The sequence below is a fragment of the Saccostrea echinata genome, unplaced genomic scaffold (genome assembly GCF_033153115.1).
Source record: "Saccostrea echinata isolate AGI-Se365-2 ecotype Australia unplaced genomic scaffold, CSIRO_AGI_Sech_v1 ptg000009l, whole genome shotgun sequence".
In the NCBI taxonomy this organism is placed as follows: domain Eukaryota; kingdom Metazoa; phylum Mollusca; class Bivalvia; order Ostreida; family Ostreidae; genus Saccostrea; species Saccostrea echinata.
The window spans coordinates 14671715-14687512 of NW_026889758.1; the positions used below are offsets into that span (position 1 = coordinate 14671715).

General features: G+C 33.2%; 2 protein-coding genes across 2 annotated transcripts; both read right to left on the minus strand.

The window, feature by feature from the left end:
• Window positions 1-797: 797 nt before the first annotated feature.
• LOC133183344 (uncharacterized) lies at window positions 798-3615 on the minus strand. Its single transcript, XM_061318301.1, has 3 exons — window positions 3601-3615; window positions 1182-1641; window positions 798-883 (listed from the first exon to the last, which is right to left on the minus strand). Exons 2-3 carry the CDS (start codon window positions 1638-1640, stop codon window positions 872-874), a joined length of 471 nt encoding a protein of 156 aa, XP_061174285.1. The 5' UTR covers window position 1641; window positions 3601-3615; the 3' UTR covers window positions 798-871.
• An 8591-nt stretch (window positions 3616-12206) lies between these two features.
• LOC133183345 (uncharacterized) lies at window positions 12207-15459 on the minus strand. The gene is made up of 3 exons (XM_061318302.1): window positions 15254-15459; window positions 13746-14273; window positions 12207-12480 (listed from the first exon to the last, which is right to left on the minus strand). Exons 2-3 carry the CDS (start codon window positions 14271-14273, stop codon window positions 12466-12468), a joined length of 543 nt encoding a protein of 180 aa, XP_061174286.1. The 5' UTR covers window positions 15254-15459; the 3' UTR covers window positions 12207-12465.
• Window positions 15460-15798: the final 339 nt, after the last annotated feature.

Sequence of the window (15798 nt, forward strand, 5' to 3'; positions counted from 1 at the left end):
AAGCCCTAGCATCAACCGTTCAAAAGATATGGCCAAGGTTAAAGTATTTCAAAGTAGGTCAAACTCCAAGGTCAAGGGCTATAATTAATGGTATCTAAAGGAAGGTCTTGTCACAAGTATTACACATGTGAAGAATGAAAGCCCTAGCACCAATTGTTCAAAAGTTATGGCCAAGGTTAAATTTATACATACTTTTGTATGATGATGATGCCTCTAGGGATGAACACTACAGACATACTTCAGATGCTGGATCTATCCTATGTTTTCTATTGGAATGAACAGGTTTAAGTTTTACAGATGGTCCATTCTAAGTAACCTAAGCCGTTTTTTTGTGGATTTTGCATGTTACATATGTACTAGGAATGTACACACCTATATATGCTTTGGAAGCTGGATGTGACCTTTATTTGCAGTGTAATTGTACAGTTATAGTTTTTGGAAGGTCCATTTTCAAGTATTCTATAGATCCTGGACCAAACTTGGTATATGTTGTATCTAGGGATGCACATTACCATAAAGTTGTTTGGTCTGACACTCAGTCTTTATAATCGAAAACATTTGTCATAGTGACCTTTCTAATTTTAGATTACTTATGTTTATAAATACTACAAAAATTGTTATAAAGACCGGTCTTCGTAAGAATTTTCTTATCGTCACGTCATAGAGCAGATATTCCCTCAACAACGACTGAAGTACATACATGTAACCTCATAAATATTCTCCGTCACAATGAAAACCTGTTCTAGAATTGAAAATTTCATGCGTAATATAACTATATAAAACAATAAGACTTTAATTAACTGCAGTATTTATTCATAAAACAAACATTCATAATCATGGCTCAACAATTTGGATCAATCGTCTATGTCTTTCAATACACACTCTGAAATAAGACAAGGGACGTTTTATCATTTAGTGAATAAAGCTTAAGGAATTAACTTTTTTATTATATATTGTACTTGTATGATTATTTATACACAGTGTAGGTATTTTTCAGATTAACTGTCAATGCCTGAACACACTTTAAATGGAACTTAAACAGATATAAATTAAAATTAGATAATATTTAATATTATTATTTTAAATGACAAATCGATGTCTAAAGGTGAAAAATTAATTTACAATTAAAAAAAACAATACAAACTTAACTTAAATACAATTCAGATTTAAATTTGCCTTACCCTTCTTCTGCCGTACCCCCCTACGTTGTTGTATCGATAATTGTTCATGTATGGACCATAAGATGAGTATTGATTGAAGTTAGGTTGGAACATAGACATGTACTGGAGTCTATTGAAATAATCGTCATCGCCATAATTCAGGTTACCCGGGAAAACCCCCTGGTTCAAACCCACGCCTTGTGTCAAGTACGGTTGAGCCATATAACCTTGAAGATTCTGGTATCCTTGGAATGTTTGGTAAGGAAATTGGTTCATCAAGTTTCCTTGGAGTCCAGCCAACCCTTGATTGACGCCCATATATGGGAATGGCGTCTGTACAGAACCAAGCACGCCCGTAGTTCCCAAACCAACTGTGTTGTAAGGCACGGTATTGTAGACGGCATGTTTGTTCTTATGGCTGGAACCATAATCGGCGAAGGCCGAGGCAACCAATGCAACAGCGCAAATCAGGGTGAACATTCTGTAAATAAATTTATTAAAGATTTTGTCTTACTATCAGGATTCTTCTTCATTACAATAGTGTAGCACTCGGCTATTTTTTTTTCTAACGTTTTCGGGAGAGGGCTACAATTCTGTAGGATTTCCGAATGGTGCAAATAGTTCCTTTTTACTAAGAGTGATTTCAGGCAAAATAGTCAGAATAGCTTCTGAGTTAAATTTCCATCGGATAAAATATTTTTTTCTTTAAATTGATGATCACAATTACAATATAAACTTCTAATTAAATGCTAATTAAACATTTTTCAACATCATACGAGGTGCATTTTGTAAAGATTTACATTCAAAATATGCCAAATGTGAACGCATCAAAATTCTTGTCATAAAAAAATATCTTTAGTCTTCAATTAAACAATCTCCGCACTTATTACTTAAGTCTGATATGTTTCCGACATAAATAAACAATTTTTGATCATTTACATTTAGAAACATGCATAGCAACTTGATGTAAATAGACCTACCCTCAATTTTTCTTTAATTGACGGCCGTTTGTGATCTCTAAATCACGTGACTTAGGTGATTGATGTTGAAAAAAAAACATCAAAATCATGAAATAGAATGATTAAAGTTACATAAAATCACATTTTTAAGTGATTTCATCGTAGGCCGGAAAATGGCCTTATAGAGAATCATCCTTTAAATTTACTACGTTTTTCTATGCATAAAATAAGGGGATTCGTGTATTCAGTTACATATACCAGATTCCCTCCCGAATTCTCATTGGCTGTCCCAAAAAGTAAACGCAGCGAACAAATTCAAGTTGCGATTAGAAGATCTGAGTTTAAAAAAAAATCTCTGCTGGAGTAAGTCATTCCCGCGCCTGTACCGTTAGGGGGATCCTATGGAGTTGTAACCCCCCCCCCCCCCCCCAAATGGACAGGCTTACATTATTGCACCCATCCAATGTCCAACTGTGTATTAATTATAACGTCAATTGTGAAAATCGTAGGATTGTTTTGTTAACTCTCTTATCAGTATGCAGTATGTATTAAATGAAAATTTAAAAATTTAGAGAATCTATTGGTATTAATCTTTAATCAATTACAATCCTTAATCAATACAGAACAAAAAGTGAGCAGCTCTCCCAAAATCACTGTGTGTAAAAGATGTTTACAAGGGTTCATTCCACCCATTCCCACTTTTTAAAAATCGGGTAATAAAAGGTGAAATTTCATGACCTGAGAATAGATGGAAAGTTTGTGCACACAAACAATTATACTGTATAAACATTGATTAATTAAAATAAGTGTCGATAGACGACAGATAAATGGGTGATTTTTTTTGTATGTAAATATAACTGTTTTGATATATGAAAAAAACAGAAACAAATAACGTAGTAGTACATTTACTCAGAAACAGATTAAAAGTGATAAAAATCAAATAAAATTGTAAAAATTAGCATTTTCTATAGGGAAAATGTTACATTTTTTTAAATTTTAAATTTGATTATCTCAAATTATTCTTTTTTCTTTCAGAAAATATTGTACTCAGAAATCTGATTAAAAATGATAAAATCAGATAAAATGGTTCTTTTTATGTATTTTCAAAATGTGTAAAATACAGGTAAATCTAAGGTGACATTCGATCCACTTTTCATGCCATTAGAACATATTAAATATCATATTAGCATTATTAGCAGGTGCATGGGGATAGAAAGAATATTGATCTTTTAGAAAATGGGAATAGGTGAAAGATCCTGTTTGCAAGTCAAAATAGGAAACATGTTTGCAAATCAAGATAGGTAAGATGTTTGCAAATCAAACTGAGAAACATGTTTGCAAGTCAAACTAAGAAACATGTTTGAAGGTAAAAATAGAGAACGTTGTTATTATTACAAAAAAATTAGAAATTATCCCTAAGAAAAATAGTTTTTAAATGGATTTTTTTGTTGGGACTTTAGTTATGTAAATATCATACTTACTTGTAAAGGGTGCTGGCAGGGCAGGACTGGTGACTGAAGTTCTAATTCCCTATTTATACACCCCTCATACTCATCAGTATTCTCTCTACCTGATTAGAATATAGTTTACGTCCGTTCATATATTCAAAATAGCAAGTTAGCCACAAAAAAAGAGTATTTGATTAATCTCACAATAAATCATTTTAATTAGTTATTTATAGGAAAATTATTGGTTTAGAGATTATTGCGACGTCAAGAATGTTTATATGTAAATATAATGATTTGTGAAAAAGAACCTTCAAATATGAGAGTTATCCGTTCGGGCGTGATATTTTTTACAATGAACCCATGATGAAGGTATTTTGTTCTGGGTATGACAGTGATTGAACTCTTTGGTTGATGCTTGTCTAAATTTAGAAAACATGTCAAATTTTAAAGCTTTCTAGCGGAAATAAATCGGTTAAGTAATGAAGACGTTGATGAAATAAATTAAAGTAGGGATTTGGTACTTGCAACGTGAAATCTGCTTCGATGCTCGTGATACGATACTAAATATATACATAACTTTCCATAATTTGTAAAAAGTCTAACTCTTTTGATTTTAAAGGCTATTGGTGAATCTCAGGATATCGATAATTATAACTTAGATCTTATGTGCAAGTTAAAAATTGAGAAAAATAAAGAAACGATTTAGCTTTTTTATGATGTCCGGATACATTGATTTGTCTATTGACATTGTTGTTAAGGTTCTTATACACTGGTGTGCAAACTTACTGCTGGTTGTAATGCATTGCCAATATCTTAAAAAAAAACAAGCATTCTGCGAGTATTGCATTAGCAATACTAGTCCCCTACCGGCAAGTGTAATCTGGTTCCCGTTAAAAATTGAAAATGTCATAATTCCGTCAAAAATAATTGAAGCGAACGAAATGCAAACTTAATCTTTAACTAATCAAGGTAAAATCACATACCAAAAATCAGCTCAATATCTGCAAGTGTTTAGAAAAAAAAATGCGGAAAACCCTTAAAAATTGAAAATGTCCTAATTTCTTCAAAAATCAATGAAGCAAAACGAAATGCAAACTTGATCTGTAACTCATCAAGATACACTCACATACCAAAAATCAGCTCAGCATCTGCAAGCGTTTAGGAAAAAAGTGCGGAAAACCAAGTGGGAAAGACTGACAGATGCAGAGGAAACCTATATTCCCCTCCGGTGTAACCGGTAGGGGACAAATAAAATGCAAAGTTTGGTGATCTTAAGTACCATGGTTCTTCTTCATAGCTCATTCACACACGCATTAGCGATTCTATATCCCCTCCGCAACTTGTAGCATGAGGGGTTAAATGTTTGATTTTTTCAAATGGTTTATTCTATTTTAGTTGCCAACGATGACACCCATCATCGATATGAAAACCGATGCACATAATTAAGTTTGACTTGTGCACCAAATATTTTGAAAGTAAGGAAAATTGTAAGAGGAGAAGCATTAAAAATGCTTAGAGAACATAGTATAGGCTCTCCTGGGGACCATTTAATAATATAACTTCGACTATGACTAATATGTAATTAGACGATAACTGTCTTTTTTAATTTGAAAAATGATATAATACTTTTGAAATGAATGCTGAAAGATATTTGTATGCAAGCAATGTTTTAGAAAAATAATCGTTTTGCAAGATATTACATGCAGCTAAAGATTTAATCCAGAATTTTAAATAAAAGTTCTCTTGTAAAATGGTCCTGATTCAATGTGATATGATAACCGATAATCACAACTCTGTTTAGTTGACATTGTCATACCGAGGTTTCATTTATGCAATAAATCTTGTAAAAGATCAAGTCATTTGGTTATGATTTACAATGTCTTTAATTGAATAAATTAATTACTAAGGCTTTACAAAGTCGTTTTTCAAATTACATACATCGAGTTACGATAAAATAGCCACGAGTAGAATCCATTCAAGGATTATTGCAAAGAAAATTTTATGCGATGATATTTTTGTAGTTTTGTTCACAAGTGGCGTGTTCTGCTATGTTTTATTGAAAATGAACAAAACTGTACGATCAGAGTAACGTTTTGGAAGGCATTCACAGATTATTATATTTTTGAAACCAATGACACAGACTTTACAGAATTATACACTATTTCTCGCAGTGATGTATATCTTTGCATGCCAATATTTTCTTGCCAGGTTTTATTGCAATTATATTAAAAATACAGAAGTATTTTTAATTAGCCAAATTCATGGCAATACCAGTTGTCGAAAATAATTACACAGAAGTATGTATCTTGATGTAGTTTATAAGTACGATACAAAGGTTGATCAAAAAATATGGCGTGTCAATGCAAATGGAAAATACAGAATATAAAAAAGTTATACTATACAAATAAGAATTTTTCATGTACGCAAATCAACAATTGCAACTACGCTATATTTTGAAACTATTCGTATACCTTTGTCTTATTCTTGGTTATTAGTCCCCTACCGGTGAAACCGGAGGGGACTATAGGTTTCCTCTGAGGCTGTCCGTTCGTCCGTCAGTCCGTCTATCTGTCCGTCTGTCCCTCTGTCTGTCAGTCTGTCCCACTTGGTTTTCCGCACTTTTTCCCTAAACGCTTGCAGATATTGAGCTGATTTTTGGTATGTGACGGTATCTTGATGAGTTACAGATCAAGTTTGCTTTTCGTTCCGCTTTAATGATTTTTGACGGAATTACGACTTATTCAATTTTTCAGGGTTTTCCGCAATTTTTTCCTAAACGCCTGCAAATATTGAGCTGATTTTTGGCATGTCACTTAACCTTGATAAGTTATAGAAGAAGTTCGCATTTCGTCCCGCTTCATTGATTTTTGACGGAATTATGGCATTTTCAATTTTTAGCGGGAACCAGATTACACTTGCCGGTAGGGGACTAGTATTGCTAATGCAATACTCTCAGAATGCTTGTTTAGGATGTTTAAATACTTGTTGAAGATTTTAAATAAAATCAATCGCTTACCTTATTATGGATGTAGTTAATATGAAATATGAAGAAAAGAACAGTATTCAAGTTTATCTCGAAAGTCCAATAAGACGATACAAATTTGGAGCAGAGCAAACACGGACCTCAAAAGTTAGAGGTGGGATCAGGTACCTGGAGGAGTGAGCATTCCCTGCTGACCGGTTACAACCGCCGTGTGCTCCTTGTCATGATCGAAAAAAAACCCGGAAAAATCCGTAGACAGTTCAATGTATAAATAATGGCCTAACAATCATAGGAAAAACGTCAGTCAGCATTTGACTCAATGATAGATTATATGTGCTGACAAGGTCATTGTATTGACTATAAAACTTGCGAAATGAAGACTTCATACGATACTGTTAATATCCTTGTTTCATCAACTTGTTTGTCAATAGCTTGCCTCGTTTTAGAAATTGTTCATACGTAGAGCATGCACTTGCATATCGAATCAACTGAGAGACATAAACCCCATATACAGGTGATAAGGGTATATTGCTATATAAGTAAGGGAAGTTGACGGTTGGAAAGTTGAAGTCATCATGTTTATCACAAAGCTTTGTTGTTAGGTTACCATTAACGTCTTTTGTGGTAAAATATCCAGATATGAAACAGATGTGTCAGACTCTGGTATCTTTTATTTCAAGCTCACTAGGATATATCCAGTCGACGTATGAATGGAAGTAACTATTGTTAATTGATAATACGTCGTCGATATATCGAAATGTCGAGTTGAAGGCCACAGCAAGTATTTTCTTCTTCTCATGTAGAAGTTTTTGAATAAGTTCTGCTTCATATGAATACAAAAATAGGTCTGCTAATAATGGATTGCAATTGGTACCCATGGAAATTCCAACAGATTGTTGGAAGACCTGATCTCCAAAAACTACATAGATATTGTCAATCAGAAACTCAAGCATCTTTTAATATCAACTTTAGAGTACTTGTGTGTACAATCAGAATGCTTTTTAACAAAATAATTTTGCAAATGACCAATGATAAGGTAAGTTTATTTACGAGTTCCATTTTTTTTTTTTTGGAAAAAGCAGCTGTCTATGATGTCAAAAAGCCAGGACTTCAATTTATCATGGGGATTGTTTGTATAAAGTGTTGAAAAGTCGTACGTTTGGATGTTATTGATTTTATAAAAAAAATTGTGATTTCAAATTTTCTAAAAGTTCCTTGGAGTTTTTTTAAGTATCCACAGTTGATATTTAAAAGATGCTTGAGTTTCTGATTGACAATATCTATGTAGTTTTTGGAGATTAAGTCTTCCAACAATCTGTTGGAATTCCCGTGAGTACCAATTGTGCCCTGTTATTAGTAGACCTAATTTTGCATTCATATTAAGCAGAATTTTTTCAAAAACTTTTACTTGAAAAGAAGAAATTTCTTGCTGTGGTCTTCAATTCGACATTGATCCTTACGTCGCGGGTTCGAATCCCACTGTGGGACGTGGAGACCGATACTTCGGATGCGACCGTATAAACCGAGGTCCCGTGTCGCAGTAGGTGCTGGCACGAAAAAGATCCCTCACTGCTCAATGGCCCTGAGTGCCGAGTATAGGTGAGAATTTGTAGCTCTCCACCGGCAAGTGGTGGCGTCTCCATATGAGTGAAAAATTCTCGAGAGGGACGATAAACAAAAAAAATCAATTCGACATTTAGATATATTGACGACGTTTTATCAATTAACTATATTCATTTTCATTCCTACATTAATTCGATATGTCACAGTGAACTCAAAATAACTGACACCACAGAATCTGACACATCTCTTTTACATTTGAATATTTTACTAGAAAAAGGCATGAATAGCAAACGAAAAACTTCATATTCTTCATTTCTTCAATCACTTTTCATTTTGAATTAACAATTTTAACATTCACCGGACTACTCCCTACGCTCATTCGTAAAGTGTCTTTTTGTGTGATATTAATTTAACATTTTACCAATTGCCGAAAAAATTCTAGGCATGAGATTGTAAAATTCCAGGAGTCACTGAACCAATATCTATTACTCTATAGAAACACCATAAATCACTAGTTATTCGTGATATTTAACCTTTTTAATTTCCTTTCATGACATGAAAGCATTATCAGCAGTGAGGAAGTGTTCTCATCAATCAATAGATTTTGATTGGTCTTCAGTAATAAACCAAAATATCTTATCTTTTCCAGGTTACATTTTTGTATAATACCTATTTTTTTGTATTGATTACACAAGACAGAATATTGTATAGATATACATATATTTGAGCTTACATTAATTATGTATATCCGAGACCGTGAATCTAGAGGTAAGTAAGCTTTCCTCAGTGCGTTATGTAATGTTTTAGCTAGAGGAATAGTAACCTTAGTACAGTAACATACGATCATGATACAGCAGTCGTGTTTACAAGCAGTACAGTAACACATGATATGGTCATCAAAGTCCATAGTGATTCCATTAGTGTTGACGTGGAGGACAGAAACGCATAATGCATTTTTCGTCAGTTAGTCCAAGGTGATTCCAGTTGTGTTGTCAAGAAAATAAGTAACTTTGTCATTTTTTCTAAGTATTAAGTTTATGGAAAACGAGACAAACAGTATACTATTATTGTTTACTTTAGAAAATAATATTCCATTATATGCCGACGATACATTACTTTTGGTTAAAAAGATCTACAGGTTGAAATAAATGTGTTTTTTTTACTACAAATATTGCAACATGAGGTACTTGAAGGTGCATGTAAGAAGTAACAAAGCTAAAATTGTTATTTTTGGGAAAGGAAAAAAAATCATGTAACATTCAGTCTCCATGTTGTCCAGTCTGAAACAGGTAAGATTTTCAAATATCTAGGTGAATCTTTCTGGAAAAATGGTTCTTTTAAATTGAAATCCCAAAGACCTGATAACGATCAAACAACAACAACAAAAAATGTAACGGAGTTGACAAATGCAGAAATCACAACCTAGCTATTGTCTGTGAAAAAGTTTTAAACTATTATTTTCGGTAGATGAAATTCACTCACAGTTTTGGAAATTTATTTTAAATCATAAACAGTGCCAACCCAACTTCAGTACCAATTTTCTCTAATTGTTCAAGAACTGTAATTTTCCGGAAACTCGTTATCATATCGAGTTGCTTTTATATACACATTGTACACTCCCGTGGTATGAAATTTGTAAAATCATAAATTAATATCTGATTATAATTGACAAAAATTGAAAGGCATTACTAAAAATAATTAAGACATAACATAAACTGTTTTCAGAATTATTTATTCATAACTTTGATACATACTTTCAATACGGAATTATTCTTTCGAAAAAGCAAAAAATAACGCCTCATTTCCCCATTTGCACTTTCTAACACAACCAGAAATAGATCCACTGCGGCCGATAAAGACGGAGGGCTGTCTTCTGAGTAGCACAACAAGGAAAAAAAGAGTACTCCATGCTATGTCTTGTATGATCAAAGTAAGAAATCCAGCAAACAAGGTGCACGACTCGTCCAAAGGTATTATATTTAAAAAAATATTTAAAACAAAATTTGTCGTTAAATGCATATATAAATTTCTCCAAATTCCTGAAAATCATTTCAAAATATTTTAGAGCTTATAGTACCCCATCAATACAGAAAGATAAGAAAATGAATTTTTCATTTGTTAAATGTAGAATTATTTTTTCAATTTATCAATATAGTATTCTAGAATATGCTGTATCACAGTACGTCTGCAGTTTCTTTTTAACAGCAGTTAATATTTTTGTGAGGAATGAAGAAAGTGAATCAGAAAAAAAACTTATGAGAGTGCATATTGATCATTCATTGTGCTACAATAGTCATATTGATTCTGTTTGTAAATCCTTGTTATATACACTTTTTATATTACGTAAAATTAAAAAAAAATCTCCCATTAAACACAAGAAAACTTTTCTATAATGCATACATTCTGCCTTCTTTAAATTATTGTTTGACTATTTGGGGCAAGGCTCCAGGTGCTGGCATAGACAGTTTTTAAATACTAATTATTATTAAATAGTTGCCCTAGTCAGAATTATATTAGATATGTTTCCAGATGCCCGATCACTTTCATTATTTGAGAAACTTGTTTGGTTGACCACATATGCATTGACTAATTTTCACAAATACATATTACTTTACAAAACATTTCGTGGTATGGCACCTGAATATCTGAGAGTCTTCTTTGAATTCAATTCTTCTGATAATTATATTCTACGTTCTAAAACCAATTTTGACCTTCGTCAACCAAAGTATCGACAAATCTGTACAAAAATTCTTCTCAATATTCAGGTGTTCATTTATGGAACAAATTACCTTTATATGTACGTTTTTCACCAACTGCACAATTCTTTCGTAAAAATGTAGAAAAATCTATTAATTGCCTCAGCATTTCCTTATTTGTAACTTATTTTACATGTACTTTTTCAAATGTATTTCACCTGTGTCATGTACTTGTTATATGATTATTGTACTTTTGCATTCATAATTGTATTATACATGCATAAATGGCCCCGAGGAAGACTAGTGCTTTGCATTAATCGGGTTACCCTCTTTAAATAATTTTTTATTGTTTTTGTTATAATTATTGCATTCATAATTGTATTATACATGCATAAATGGCCCCGAGGAAGACTAGTGCTTTGCATTAATCGGATTACCCCCTTTAAATAATTTTTTATTGTTTTTTTTACAATTATTATTATAAAAAAGGGACTTGGCACAACAATTACTGGACCCGACAATACATCTTTGTTTGTAAGGATTTTTATGAAGTTTAGGAATCCGGTAAAATAGATCGAACTCACCTTGACTTAAATGTTAAAAGTATTAAAGATTGAAATGCGATTGTGAAGAATTTCTTCCTTAGAAAGTGAACTATGATTATATGTTGAATTTAGTTAAAACCAAGTTCTTCTAAAATACAGTTATAAAACAAAGACGATATTGGTACAAGCCTTTTCTGCTGGAACCATAATATATTGTTCGTGTACTCTTTCTAATTCTTTTATCACCTCCAATTTAGTAAAAGCGGAAGGATAGATCGTTTGTGTATTGCCTTTTAATTTCCTTACACGAATCTTTAATATATTTCTAAAACACTTAAGCCATTCTGATAGTGTTCAGGTATTCCCCTTCATATGTGGTCCAACATTCGACACAATTCACAAAAGAAATGAAATTCTGCCGCCAATTGAAAGATCGGGGCTCTCTGTATATAGGACCTTTTAGAATGATTGCTTTTGGTCCGTCATATATTAACATCACTGGTAATGACGTGTCCAGCGGGATGTAGTTAAACGAAGGAAAAGAACAAGAACACTTAAAAGAATTTTGTGTTAGATGTGTAATATCTAGGCATTGTAAGGGTTGTTTATAATTGAAAAGTTTGGAGGCAACAGTTTGGGAATATCTGTAGAAAATGCAAGGCGTAGATTTCAACTTGAAATATGGTGGAATGCAAGACTGATTTTTTTTTTTATAATTAAGAATGCTATTTATGATTACAGCATCTATTCCTTTGTTGGCAAATTTAAGTTTGAGGAACCGATGGGTTGAGTTAGAATAATTATCTTCCGACACACGTGGTGGCTCCAAGAGTCTGTCCTGGACAACATGTATGTAATATGAACAATTTTTTTAATATGCAAAATCAAACAAAAATATAATAAATTATGCAAGTAAATATAAATATAAACATTATTGGGTCGGTTCTACTTGGAAGAATGCTGTCTCTTTATGAAGGGATGTCTGTTTTGTAGTGTTTGTGTAAATACGTTATTATTCTTCTCCAAACTGTCGTAGAGATTTAAGGAATTGACTGCGAATGTACAAACAGATGGCCATCCAAATATGAAACAATTATGGAACGTGACGCAGTCATCTAAAAAGTTTCTGAAATATATAAAAAAAATCTTTAACTCCCAATTTTTCATAGATATAAACAAAAGGCCAATTAAAGGCCAATAGATCACATCGTTCCCCTGAGCACTCTGGTTAGAGATATACAATAATCAGTTCAGGACTAAAATGTTTAAATATATAAATGGTCCCACCCTAACCCCAGGGGGAGGTGGAGTGTGATGAAAAAACTTGCTTCCATATTAATATCACTAATCATGGCTTTGCTTTTTAAAAGGATTTTTCCCTATATATTCCTGTGAAAAAGTTTGATTGTCTAATGTGGCCCAACCCTATCCAAGGGGGTCATGATTTGAACAAACTTGAATCTACACTACCCGAGGATGTTTCTGTATTATTATGACTACTCATGGCTTTACTGTTCTTGAGAAGATGAATTTTTAAGATTGATTGATTTATTGATTGTATGTTGTTTAAGGTCCCATTCGAATTTTTCACTCATATAGAGAAGTCACTGCATGCCGGTCAAGGGCTTCGAATTTATACCTATACTCGGCACTCAGGGCCATTGAGCAGTGAGGGTTCTTTATCGTGCTTACGCCTACCTTGACACGGGATCTCGGTTTTTAAGGTCTAATCCAAAAGACCCGTGACTTCCACTTCTAGTGCCGAGGCTTGGCGAAGGAACAGTCACTACCTATGTTTACGTCTTAGATTTGACGAGGCGCGGCAAACGAGAATCGAAACCACGCCTCTCGGTCTGAATTTTTAAGATATTTCACACATATTCCTTTGAACAACTTTGATCCCCAGGGGTCATGATTTTAATAAAATTGAATCTACACTATGTAATGAATCTTTCACATAAATTTAAACTTTTCTGGTCCAGTGATTTTTGAGAAAATTTTTGAAAGATACCATTTAATTTAAACTAATTCTTAATTATCTCCCCATGAAAGAGGGCATGACCCTTAAAATTCATTTGAACAAACTTGAATCCCTTTTACCCAAGAATGCTTTGTAGCAAGTTTGGTTGAAATTAATCGAGTTTTGGAGAAGATAAAAATTGAAAAGTTCACGAAGACGACAACGACAGACAAAGGACAGATTTTGATGAGAAAAAACTCACTAGAGTCTTCGGCTCAGGTGAGCTAAACGTACTCAAGGAGAAAATATAGAGATATTGTATAATTCCTTTTTCAATGAATGTCAGTGGGGATGATATTTTTTAAACAACAGTGCATTTTTTAAAATCGAATTAATTTTTATAAATATTATAATTATTCATCATTATTTACCATTGGTCTCGAATGAAAAACTGGGATATTGTGAACTGGTCGATGCACATTGCTTCCATCCAATTTTGGTCTAAATAAAATTCCTCTTCTAAAAAAGTACTTTATGATGTTGGTTCGTTGAACTGCCCTTGCCGGAGCTGCTTTGCTCTTCCGGTCCGATTCTCTCCAGTCCCCCAAATACTCCCATCTACCGCTATGTGGGGCCCATGTGTCCACCATATTGTGTGGATCGGTGAATTTCCACTCCTTGATTTCATCCACATTGTTAAGACTGGATTTAGAGGACTTACTTTTATTGATCTCCAACATTCGGCTCATTAGACCATTGTAGTACTGACGTTGAGCCAACAAATCTGGATATATATTTTGCTGCATCTGGTTTGGTTTTAATTGTCCAGCGCTTTGGAAACTTGAAGGTTGGACAATTAATTCTGGTTTTGAAGGCGGACTAAATTGTCCAAAAACATAGTTCACTTTTTCCAAGACTACAATACATATCAGTAACCAAGGATTTGGGTAGCTCGGCATCTAGGATTAAAAAAATATGGCGTTATTGCATAATCCTATACATGTGTAGAAAATCGATAATATTACAACTCTACAATATTCCCGTAATATTGCACAGATTTTTCAACTTAATTGAAAGCAGATCAAGAATACTTAGCATGTATAGAAATTCCATCATTACATTTTCTAACGCTGCTAAAGCTTAGATAAAAGAACTGAAATCCATTTGTTTTGCAGCATTTGCTTCTCAGTGCTCAAATTTATTATAACTCATATATGTATACATGTATATGTTTTCAATTTAGATCTGCTGCTTTCAAAGTTTGTTTGTAGAAGACAAAAAAGTATCTTTCTGAGAAATATCGAACAAACTCTAGATTTCTGCAGCTATATGAATTGTTGACTTGCATAAGTTAGTTAATGTTATTCGAGATTCTCATTTTATCTGTTTGGTCACCAGGAGTTGGAGTTTTACATCATATATTTCATTGTCTGCTGCATTTTTATATTTTCAATTTTTTTTGATAAGTCAGTAGTATATTTTTTCTACCGCAAAAGCATGACAGACACAAACTCTTTACCAGTTATGATATGCCCTGCAATATGAACTAAGCAATTTAATGCTCATTGTTCATCAAAATCATGTTATCATGTTGCTCGCTTATATTCAGGAACTGAGCAGAACTTATGAAACAATGTGACCAAATTAGTTCAAGGTTTGGCTTTCAACACTAAAGTCATTGGCTTTGATTTGGTAGCCGTCTGATTGTTGCAAAATATTGCTTGCTAGAAAAATTCTAAGATACATGTACATGTATATTTAGTATGACAAACTAAATCCTAAAAATCAGCCATTACAAAAAAGAAGACAAAATGCTCAAAAGTTTATAAGAAGACGGACGATAACAATAGGCCACGAAGATGAGTCAGATGACATATAAAGAACACAGAAAACAAATCAATCTCGTGAGGACGTTCTGAATCCAGGAGACCAAGCTTACCTTGCTTCTGAAATCCGTCACAAACTGGTCCTCATGAGGCTGTCAGTCTCACTTATATAAAACGTAATACGATATCGGGCTGTCAGTTTTACCTATAAAACATAATACAATATCATTGTCTATTCAAGAGACTACATCAAAGATCAAAAGCTATCAAACTTGTCATTTTCTTTGGCTATGCAGTTTCCCGAATCAAGTTTTTTTTGTCGTGGAGTCAGCCATTCATAGAACAGGTGTGATGTTCGCGTACGTGGATTATATTAATTAGAAAATCTGCCTGCGCGTGGGTTCAATATTAATATCTGGTATATGAAGTGTATCCCTTTGTAATAAATCTATAAAGGTAACGCAGTACAAAGTGTGCAAAACGTCAAACATATTAAAGCACTTAATTCCATAAATTAGGATCTACTTTTAACAGCTCGGACGAAAGAACGAACTTTAAATATAAAATTGCTAAAAATATATGCGTAATTAAAGCAAAAGGGAAATGTGTTTTTTGAAACATTTGCAGAGATCAATGATCCCTGTCAAATCGCGCATGT